The sequence below is a fragment of the Gouania willdenowi genome, chromosome 8 (assembly GCF_900634775.1).
Source record: "Gouania willdenowi chromosome 8, fGouWil2.1, whole genome shotgun sequence".
NCBI lineage: Eukaryota > Metazoa > Chordata > Actinopteri > Blenniiformes > Gobiesocidae > Gouania > Gouania willdenowi.
This window is the reverse complement of record NC_041051.1, coordinates 9,837,948-9,850,082: the sequence shown is the minus strand read 5'-3', so window position 1 is coordinate 9,850,082 and position 12,135 is coordinate 9,837,948. Positions and strand designations below refer to the sequence as shown.

General features: G+C 34.7%; 1 protein-coding gene across 1 annotated transcript; it reads right to left on the bottom strand.

Annotated features, from left to right (window-relative positions):
* Positions 1–2,775: 2,775 nt before the first annotated feature.
* Positions 2,776–11,229, bottom strand: kctd13 (potassium channel tetramerization domain containing 13). The gene is made up of 7 exons (XM_028455996.1): positions 10,757–11,229; positions 8,663–8,923; positions 6,375–6,544; positions 6,075–6,164; positions 5,884–5,936; positions 5,590–5,785; positions 2,776–4,066 (listed from the first exon to the last, which is right to left on the bottom strand). Exons 2-7 carry the CDS (start codon positions 8,898–8,900, stop codon positions 3,830–3,832), a joined length of 984 nt encoding a protein of 327 aa, XP_028311797.1. The 5' UTR covers positions 8,901–8,923; positions 10,757–11,229; the 3' UTR covers positions 2,776–3,829.
* Between the last annotated feature and the right edge of the window lie 906 nt (positions 11,230–12,135).

Sequence of the window (12,135 nt, the reverse complement as noted above, 5' to 3'; positions counted from 1 at the left end):
TTAATATTTTAATAAATTATCCATTTCGCGATTACAATTATAATTGACCCCAACCCTGCATTCGTCTGCAGTCAGATTCATATAATAGATCAGACTATGTGCAAAACCTTCGTTGAAAGAGTTTAAAATGTGTTTTTTTTTAATCTAGGGAAAAATGACATTGTTATGAGGACGAAACATAATGAAAATACATAATACAGTGGTTCCAAATCTTTTACAAGTCGTGACCCCATTTTATATCACAAATTTCTGGCGACCACAGGGACATTAAAAAAAAGAGAGAGGAAAAAAAGGATTTATTAGTTTATTATTATTCATTTTTTATACTGAGTTACAAATATAGAGTCCCAGGATTAGTGCACAAAGTGACAAGCTGCGCCAGCTCAGATATTTTTATACTGCATTTTATTTGAACTCGATTTAAATTTGTGAAAGTGACGGTATACATTACTTGTTTGAGATTGTGTGTGGTAAAGAATAATAATTAAATATTATCAATTTAAAAAACATATATATTGTTTTAATCAGTAATTTTTTTAAAATCAATTACTAGACATTTCAGGTGACCCCATTTTTATTCCAGACAACCCCGCATGGGGTCACAAACTCAAGGTTGAAAAACACTGACACTACTAAAAAAATAATAATAATAATTAATACTAGTAATATGACAATTAATGAACAAAAAATAAAGGGAAATAACTACAAATCAAGATAACCATTAGTTTCACTTCAAAAACGAGCAATACGATATGTCCATAATACAGGATATTTAAAGATTAAATCGGGGCTTTCGCCTTTAATTGGCCATGTAATGTTATTACATTAATGGAATTTGTCCTCTGCATTTAACCCATCCCTGAGGAGCAGTGGGCAGCCATTTTGCGGTGCCTGGGGAGCAATTCGGGGTTAAGGGACTTGTTCAACATCCCACAGTGATGGTCCAGGTGAGGCTTGAACCGGCAACCCTCCAATTACAAGCCCAGCGAATAGACCACACCGAGCCACTATTCCATAAATCAAAATCAGTTACATTAGCAGAAATTGTAGCTTTTTAAACATGTAAAATAGCATTTAAAGCACATCAAAAACTTCTCCCTAAAAATATTCACAAAGTCTTTAATGAAAAAGCTGAGACTTATAACTTAAAAGACAAAATAAACTTTCGGTTACTACATGCATGGACAAAAAAAAAAACCTTTTGTTTGTCAGTAAGCAGTACCAGGTTGTGGAACAGTTTGTGTGTTGAAATTTAAAAAAAAATGTCTGAATTTAAAGCAATTTAAACATAAATACAAGTTTATCTTCTCAAAGCATAAGTGTTAAAGGGAAAAATTGTAAATACGTGTGTATATACTTGTGTATGTGTGGACATATGAATGATCGCATCACATTAATTGTATAATTATATAAATATATATCAATGCATTATGTGTGTGTATATATATATATATATATATATAGTGTAAATAGGTGCATATTATAAGAAGATTATACAGAAATTTACATACACTGTGCAAAAAAACACATAACACTAAAGTGGAGCTGTTTGGTCATAATGACCACCGTTACATTTGGAGGAAAATGGGGGAAGCTTGTAGACCTGAGAACACCATAACAACTGTGAAGCACAGAGGTGGCAGCATCATGTTGTGGGGCTGTTTTGCTGCAGCAGTAACTGTAGATTTTCATAAAATAGACAACATCATGAAGAAAGAACATTACATGGAAATATTAAGGCAACATCTCAAGACATCAGCCAGGAAGCTAAAACTTGGGCACAAATGGGTCCTCCAATGGACAATGACCCTAAGCATACTGCCAAAATAATTAAAAAGTGGTTTGAGGACAACAAAGTCGATGTCTTGGAGTGACCATCACAAAGCCCTGACCTGAATCCCATCGAAAATGTGTAGGCAAATCTGAAAAGGCATGTGCGAGCGAGGCGACCGACAAACCTGACTCAGTTACACCAGTTCTGTCTGGAGGAATGGGCCGGGATTCCAGCAGTGTGGAAGGAAACACAAAACGTTTGACCCAAGTCATGCAATTCAAAATAAATGCTATTAATACTAAGGAAATGTATGTAAACTCTTCACCTCAAAGAAAGTAATAAAAAAATATCTAAGAAATTCTCTCTGTCATTATTGTGGAATTTAGCAAAATGAAATAGTTTTGATAACAATTTAACTGAAACAGGAGAAGTTTAGTCTGATTTAACTTCAGACATTGAGAAAAAAAGTGTCTTTTTGCAGTGTATGTAAACTTCTGGTTTCAACTGTATGTACTGTATAGAACTAGATATTACAAGAGGTAGGATCACATAAGTCTATACTTCTTCCTACTCCTTTTTAGTTGATGTCATAGGTTCTCTCAGTCAACAGCTCAATGTTGACAGGTAATCATGGTAATCCTGAGTTTACCATGTTACCGTGACCGAAGCATGTTAGCATAGCTTAAGCTGCGCTCTCCGAGTGCTTTTCTAGTTTATTATTTTTCTAATTATGAGATACACTGCTGTTGTGTTCATATTCAAAATAAAATTTAAACAAATCAATAATAAAATATCTATCAGTTTAAAAAAAATAAAAAAAGATAGAAGTAATTAAAGCAAAATTACTGCTGCATAAAAGCATTGCAGTGAAGTGAAGGAATGATTTGTATGATCATGTTTGCAGAGTAAATAATAAAGGGTTAAAGCTACACAAACAGAAATTTCTGCACAACAAATAACTGGAAACTTGTAGAAAAAAAAAAGGAAAAATGAGACCAAAATTTGATTTCAAATGGTAGTTTATTCAGAACATGTCATGACCAACACTGGACGGATTATAAATTAGTGCATGTTTCAGGATAGTCAAAGATTATTGTTTAAATGGAGGGGCTGGTATACACTACACTCTCATTCAATGCTTCACCGCTCAGAAGAGTTTAAATGTATCCAAGTCCCCAATAAATGAGACTTCAGTAGCTCCCTGTGGCTTAAACAGCCCTTTTCACACACCATCAATCAGGTCCTTATTGGGCTCAACTTCCTGTTTCGCTCCAAAATAAAACAAAAGAGGAAACACTCAGACTGGGGAAAAAAGACACTAAAAAAAAAAAAAAAAAACTAAGAAATTTTTCTTGAAAAATCAAACTAAAATTTGTGATTTTTTTCAATTATTACACCACTATTTGTGCTATTGAGTGCAAACTACCAGTCCAGCTATTCCCAACACAACACATGCTGCATTCAATACAAAAGTTAAATACTAAACAATAAATTAGGTTTCATAAATTAATTCATTAAAAACATATTGAGGCAATATTAATAATAATATAAATAAAGCGGGAAATGAGCTATACAACCTAGCTAATATGGCTATTCTTTTTTTATTTCCAGTGTTAACATATACAAGTAGGATCAGCGTCACCATCCTCTGCTTGTTGAAACAGAGGAAAAGAAACACAGAGGAGGCTGCCAGTGCATATCATTAACGCCCACATTATCAGTGGGTCTGTGCTCATAAACCATCTACCCTGTGGGTGGGAGCTGGGCTTTCAGGCCCTGTTTGGTAACATGAAAGGGACACTTTAAAGTTCTTCTCGTGCCAGTTTCAGTCCCAGGAACACTACATTCTTCCTATTGAAATGTACATATTTTGTTTTCATGTAAACAAATTGAAATGTTTTATTTTAAATTATATATTCTATCCTTAATCACAGTTCAGTCACCTTACCCAACGTTTCTCCAAAACCTCTTGTGAAATAACTAAATGTCAATCTATTGCTGTGATCAAAGACCAAAAGCCTAAAGGTCTCTCCGTACCTCGTTTTTTCACATTGTTTAGTCCTTGTACACGGTTTGTTGACCGTGCCCTCGCTCGTCGTGCATTATGTGCCTCCTCACGTGGATCCGTCTAACTCGTCTGTCTCCCCCGACAGCGCCCCCCTCCTCCTCTGAGTGACCGGCCCCCAGTGACGAGTCCATCAGGTGGAGCCCTCCTGGTCCAGACCCTCGGTTGTTCTCATAGATGAGAATGTTCAGGGTTTCTTCAAATATTCGAGCCTCGGGAAACTCCACCTAACAACACATTGGGTTGAAGAAAGACTGTTTACTTTCTGAGTGCTTATGGAACACATGTTTGTTTAGCTTCCAGTTTTGTCAAATCATTTGTTAAAAGTAAGTGATACTTAAATTAACAGCGTTACTTAAATTAATAGCAACATTTAAATTCTGTAAAGTGACTTAAACTTTCAGTTTCAAAATTTGGATCAGGGTTGGGGTTCATTACACTTTTCAGTAACATCTTCAATTGCAAATCGGTGAACAGCATTATTTCCAATTGCAATTAAAATAAAAATTATTATTTTTCCCCTGAAGGTCAATTACAATTACATTCTGAAATACAAAAGTTAAATTACAATTAATCACAATTACTGAGCCTGAAATAAATAAGCCCATAAAATGTAACCTTTCTCTTGTGTTAGCTTTCTGTTCGATCTCTGATGCTAACGGGCCAGTTTTGACCCATGTCTTAAATCAGCTGTTAAATACAATAAAAAATATTATTCATCATCCAATTTTTTTTATCATCATCTCTTGGTTAGCAGCTAATCAATGAAAATATTATTACCAATATTTCTCAATTACAATGAAATAGATTTTTTTTCAATAACAATTGTAACTAGAACATTTACATTTCCTGAAGAAAATGCCAAGTGAGGATGCAAGTGCTGGCCTTCGTCACACTGCATTAGCTTAGTATTACTCTAGCATTGGCTTTAACATAACAGTAGCATTAACCTAGCAATAATATTAACTAAGCATTAGCATTAACCTAACATTAACATTGACCTAATATTAACATTAACCAAGCATTAGCATAAACCTAGCATTAACAATGACCTAGCATTAACATTGACTTAGCATTAACCTTGACCTAGCATTAACTTTAACCTAACAGTAGCATTGACCTAGGAATAACATTAAGCATAGGGTTACATTAGCCTAACAAAAACATTAAGCGAGCATTAACTTAGTATTAACATTAAACTAGCAATAGCAACACTCAAGCAGGAACAACAACATAACATTAGCATTAGCATTAACATTAAACTAACATTGACATTAACATAGCATTAGCATTAACATTAGCCTAGCAATAGAATTAACATAGCATTAGCCTTACACTAGTATTAACCTAGCATTAGTATATACCTAGCAATAGCATTAAAGTCACATTAGCATTAGCCTAGCATTACCATTAGCCTAGCATTAACATTAACAATAACGTTAACCTAGCATTGACTTTAGCCTAGCACTACAGGGACATCTTTTAAACTCTGATACTACAACGCATCTCCCACTTTGTTTTGCTTGAAGGATAAATCCTTGGCTTGAAACATAACCAATAAAGATGCTATACAACGCTAAAACAACCGCTTAGGATCAACTCAGACCTGAATCATTGCTTTAATGATCATAAGACAGAAACAAGATCTGATTAGGCTGGAATTTAAAGACTAATTTGTGTACTTTTCTAAACCTACACTATGTGAGTGAATCGTTCAGCTCAGTAGTGACCTACTCTGACACTGTCTTACTTTGGTCTGCTTCTTCTCGGTGGCGTAAACTATGGAAGTGCAGCAAACTTCAGCGATCTTGCGGCCTTCGCCGTAGAACGACCAGCAGCAGATTTCATCCCCGAGCACGTCTTTGACAAACAGGACGCGGCCGTTAAAACGCAGCACGAGTTTGTCAAAGAGCTCGATGTTCTTCAGCAGGTTATCATCAGAGTTACTGCTCAGACACACAAACCAAAGACAAGTTAGCATCATTGGAACAAATTGATGCACATAGTGAAAGAAGAAACTTTGACAGACAGCCAAAATCTTTACCTTGTGTACGAATACTTGTTGTTTCCTCTGTTATTTTGCAACTTTACGACCGGCTGTAGAGAGAAAGAAGCAGCATATAAAAGGTAAAGTCAATAACCTCAAATACTTTACAGAGCAACCTTAAACACACAAAGGGTTGTCTTTAGCTCACAGGTTGAAAACCAGACTTTTCTCAATTTAAGGAAGCGTACCTTTCTACATGTGGAGATCATTTTCTGTTCTTCTTTGGCTGACGTAATCATTGGGATGCGACACACTGTTTCAAACACATCCTTTTGTTTCTGAATGGAAAAATAACATTTATTGAATAAAAAACGAAACCGATTGTTTCCAAATGTAAACACATGGGTGAATTTATGGCAGGTCATTGGTATACTTTTAGATTTCTTCCAGTAGCTTTTTGTTTTTTACTTGTGGTAAATCCCAAAGTGACAAAACGAATGAGGTCAGAGAGCTCCTCCCCCTTGCACCAACCACCACACAGCATTTACCTGCATTGCATTGAGGCAGTGCTGGGCGAGTCCCTGGACCTGGTAGTACTGGGCCTCCTTTAGGATCTCCTCCAGCTCTCTGTGGTCCTCAGGAAGCGGTACCGAGCCGTCTCGCAGAAAGTTCAGCACCAGCCCAAAATGTCGGCCGCACCTCTCCAGAACCACCCAACCTGGAGCAGCAGCACCAAACATGAATTTCACCTTACCCTCAATAATTGAGACAATAACTTTTCTTTTAATTATGTTATAATAATGATGAAAGTAAAAACATCACAGCAACTATCAAAGCCAAAAATTAAAAGCCCTAACACCTGCTTTAAATCTGTTTTACTCCTACTTATACTTCCTAACTGGTCATTCCACATCCAACCACAGAAATGACCATTTAATCCTAGCTTCTAACTGTCTGTTTCAACTAAGAATGTCACAATTATTACCCGTTTTCACTATTTTTATGACAGAACCAATGAAAACAATAATTGAGCTTAAACAACATAATTTGTCTATTATTTCCATCACTGAGTGCTAACATGATGTGCAATATGAATAAATAATATTGTGATTGCATTGTTCAGAAAGCACTAACTTAAATTTAAGTAAGTTATATTCATAGTTTTCGGAGATTTATTTGTAAACTTTCTAAAACAAATGTGTTTTTGTGTATTCAAATAAAAATAGCAGGTAGTGCAGAACATTCCAGAGAAGTGGAAACTGAACAGTGCAAAACAGTTGGCATGAATTAAACAGAGCAACTGATGAAGCTGATGAATTTAGTTTGAAATAGTTTTTCTACATATCAGTTGATAAGTTGGGTCAGACGATGCTATCTGTAGCAGCACTTCTATCCCCGCCCACAACCTCTACCACTGACTGTCAACTACAATCATTTATCCACTGACTTTTGTCACTCATGGACTTGCTCAAAGAATGTTGCAGCCATTACTGTCTGAGTTTCCGTGCTAGCTGCTACATGTTTAGCATTGAGGTGGTAGCAAATCGACAAATTCTTTCTTGCACAATTTGCACAAAACGAGGCTTTAGTTTTCCATCCGGTGTTATTATAAACAAAAATAACACCTAAAAAGAACAGCAATATTTTCTCCTCAAGTTCTCTGGTTTCTTGTGCATCAGTTGTATGGGTATACCGGGAACTCATGAAATGAGAAAGGTTCCACCCTGTTTGGAGTGCAAAACAAACCCAAAACAATTAACAGTTTTTTTAGTGCGTTATTTTTCTATAATTAATTAATGGCAATTAACACATTAAAGTTCAAGCCCTAGTGTAATCTTAACGTTTTCAAAACAATGTCTATTCCTAGGAAGTGTTATGCGAGTGGTACTTAAGTGCAATCTGCCACAGAACAAAAACAGAGATACACAAAAACTGCACATCACATCCTCTTGTTGCTTGTAGTTGCAGGCGTAGGCACGTCACAGTTCCAAACAAGCTAAACCATAGAAGAGGAAGAGTGGCTTCCTTAGCCATGTGCGTTTTGTGGGATACAAAAGTATGACTGGGCGACACTGATGTGTGTGCATGCAGTGCAACGGGACACGTTAAGCGTGTTCATGCAACGTTACGTGAAGCTGAACATGTCGTAGTGCAGCAGTAGTTTCACTGTCCATTGATTACTTTTAAGTCAAAGAGTTTCAGTGTCACTATGCAATGACTTGTATAAGAAAAAAGTAATGGAATCTTATAAAGGCCCTCAGTCAGTGAACACATATTACCACCTTCTTTTGCTTTTATACATTTCTGATATTTATTATTTAATTATAATAATATATTTTTATATTATATGTAATCTGATATTATTTAATTTTATTATTTACAATACTTTTATATATTTTAATATGCATTTACCCACTTTAGCCTTTATGCGTTTACTCTGAGAGAAGCACACAGTTAATATGTAGAATTTATCGGTTGTTTACACAGCAGATGTGATTTAAAATAAAATTCCAAATGGGATTATTAACATTTTTCTGGTACTTTTTTGGTTTATTTTCATTGTTGATATATTATTTTGTTGAAAGAGCACCCAGAGATGGAAATAAATAATAATTAATTTTATTTATTTATTTATGGTAGTGTGAAATTAATGAATGCAAAAAAAATTGTGAAACCTGTAATCGTGACATCCCTCGTTTCAATAGTCAGGGTTATAATCGGGTTGTTGTTTTTACTATTTCATCTCTATTGTTAAGCACTTTGTGTTGCTTTTAATGTGTGGAAAGAAAGACGCTATATAAATTAAGTTTTGTTTAATTTTTGATTGATTTCTCACCTTCTGCATCTATTGCGACCTCTGTTCCTCCATTGCAAATGCTCCGCAGCAGACTGTCCTCCTTACTTAACGTCTGCACGGTTGTGTAGTGCAGCGAGCCCCCCACATTCAGCTTGACGTACTTACTCCCCAGTAGGCCCTGGCTTTGGTGTCCACCAGTGTTTTGGCAAACTGGCTGAGAAACACCAGACTGGGCAGAGCTGGCAGCATGACTGCCAACTGAGGCCTCAGCAGACATGGAGGTAAAGGGTCACTTCCTGGCTGGAGAGGAGAAGAATAGGGTGTCATTTTTTAATATTAGAAGTGAAATAACAAAACAAGTGAAAGATGGCAATGATAATCAGGACTATAATATACTTCACCTGTCTCCTAATCAACAACTGTGTGATAAACTTTACAGAAAACAATACACATCTTCCAGTATGAACGAAAGCATTTCTTTTAGAAAGCAATACGATAAAATTATAAAGTAAAACTAACAATATTATCACATTTAAAGGTGCAAAGTTAACTTTTACCTAAAATTTGTATTCCTTCTACTGTATGATGTATAAATGGCCAGTTACTGACTATCTGCGTAAAAAGCAGCAAAACTTCCCAAAAGACAAAAAAAGGAAACCTGGATTTGAATTTCTAATTTAATTTTGGCAGTCTTCAGAAAAACGAAAAATGGAGCAAATGACACTGAATTGTCTAATTAATCAGCTGGAAGGATGTATGTACAGTAGGTTGAAGCAAAAGCTTAGACACACCTACCCCATCACAACAAAACAAAGTTCTCTCTAGATAATATTTTAAAATAAATAAATAAATTAGGAAATTAATATTACAATTTTCAACATAGGTTTTAAACGGAAGCTTATTGCATTCACAGAAGAAAAATAATTTCAGTTTTTTTGAATTGATGAGATAAACATTAAAAGTACAAGTACATTAAAAAAAATGACCTTGTTTTTCTGTTTTTATAGGAAATATTTTTTGTTTGAATTTCCCAATGTCTTAATCCCAACAGAAAATAAAAGCGGATACAACTCAAGACGATGAGACATGCTATCAAAAAAGCAGCTGAAAGAGCATTTTGCCTGAACCGACAGAAAAATAAAAAAAAAATATCTCCATTTTAGAAAAAACTAAAAATATTTGCTATAAAAACAGAAAAAACTAGGCCAATTTTTTTTTTTTCTAACTTGTTTTTATCTCATCAATTCAGAAAAACCAAAACTTTTTTTCTCCTGTGAAAGCAATAAGCTTCCGTAGTTTTACCGATAAGGTTCACACATGCACAGCAAACATATATACAAATATACATGCATGTACATAATATTAATATTTTACTACACAAATTTCATCACTACATTTCAAATACAAAATATAGTGTGACAATATTTCAATTCACAATATATTATATTAATATATTCCAATATTTACCTTTTATTATGTTTACTGAGTATTATGCTATTTTATACAATTATATACATATACAGAATATTATTGCTGTCCAATGTAAAATTGTTGCTGTTCTTTTTTATATTTACAAACGATATATGATTTAAAAAGCTTTTTAAACAGATTTATGTTTATCGATAGGCTCCTTAAATGCATGTTGATGTTTCATCGGCTGTGTACAACCCCCTTTTAAAAATACAGACCTGTGTGTGGCTCACATGATTTCCACATTTCAAATTGAGCATCTTTGGAATGTGCAGACACAAGTATTGGTACTCAATAACAAAAGGGAACCTGGTTAATGTTTGACAGGTAGTAGAGGCTATAAGTGTATAAGTACAGTAGTTGTTAACGACGTAACCGAAAATAAGGTTTGTTTTTAGTTGCTGGAAAAGAAAACATAATACAGATGTACACATGCTATATTCTCCCAGTGTTTTCTATGTACCATGTCAAGTTTAAGGAAGTGAGGAGCAAATATTGACTAATCATCCTCCCCCAGGCTGAAGCATTCAGGTATCTGTGCAAAAGTGATTTTAATAACTAATATGAAATGGAAGCAGTGAGCTGCTCCTTCTTAGTGCTCACGGCACCAATACAATGATGTGATCAATACATACAATTACCGGAGTATTTCTTTGTACTCACCAAAGTGAACATCCAAGAGCACAACACAGTGATCCGAGATGAGAGAGCTTAAAGTTCCTCAGACAAAAATAAAGCTCCGACTAACACACACAAAAAAAAAAAACCACAACAGCTCGTTTACAGACAAGCAGCCGTTTGACAGCTCATCTCTTCTGTCACTACACTGAAGGTTAGCGAAGTTCTTTGTAATTTATGAGTAAATAAATATAATAAACTAAGTAAAGTAAAGCCTTCGTTCGATGAACAGAGCTGAGTTCATCTTTTAACACAAAGATAATGAAACGATGCTAATGTGAGGAGCTAAATAGGTCACCCGGAAACGAAATTAGACCACCAACTTCCGCTCTTTTCTTCTTCTGTGGTGTCGTTATTTGTTTAATTACTGCCACATAGAGGTAGTGGTTAGAACTGCACCAACAACGTCTTTTTTAAAAAAAAAAAAAAATTCTATTATTCTATCGCAGCAGCAATAGGCAACTTTTATCACAATGGGGGCCACAAAAATGTGATTATCTGTTCCAAAGGCCACATTAATAATATTGGTATCAGCATTTAGAATAATGACCATTACTAGAGGACAGAACAATGGCTTTTCTTTCTTTTTGTTGTTGTTTCGTGCCTTTCTTTTTGCTTTGTGTGTTTTATGTCTTTTGAGCATATTCCTTTTGTAATTTTGCATATTTTTTTTGTCGTTTTCTATATTTTCTGTCATTCTGTATACTTTTGTTGTTTTGTGTATGAGTCCATTTGTGTGTTTTTGCAGTCGTTTTTGTGCATTATTGAATTACGTTCCAGTTTTTTTGGTTGATGGCATTTTGTGTGGTTTTTTCGCAGTAATTTTCTTGTTTTTGCAGTTTTTTTGTGTGTATATTTTTCTGTAATTTTGTATGTTTTTGAAGTCATTTTGTCATGCATTTAGTTTTGGGGCCGAAAAGACGGAGGGCCGCCAGTTGTCCATTATCCGTTCTATAGCATTGGGTATGCTTTGAAAGATTTACAATGTATTACTCTGTCTCTTCTTCAGTGTCACAACTCCATTCATCCATCCATCTTATAATAGATAATCATATTAATAGATACATAATGAAAAACTGTTCTTTGAAATGGTAATAAACCAAATTATGACCACTTGACCACAAAGTTATATCAGCAGAAAATATGTGGTTGGGATTCTTGGAATATCCCTTCAAAAGCTACACTCAAAACTTGCATTTTAAGGTTTTTTTTACTATTATTATTCAATTTTGGACAAAGGGAAAATGTTTGTAGGCAGAGATTTGTAAGAAATCTCGTGGATTTTATGAATGAATCAAAACACTCAAAAATCCAAGCTGATTGTTAACAAAGTAAATTAAAAAAAATCAGTGATACATATAAAA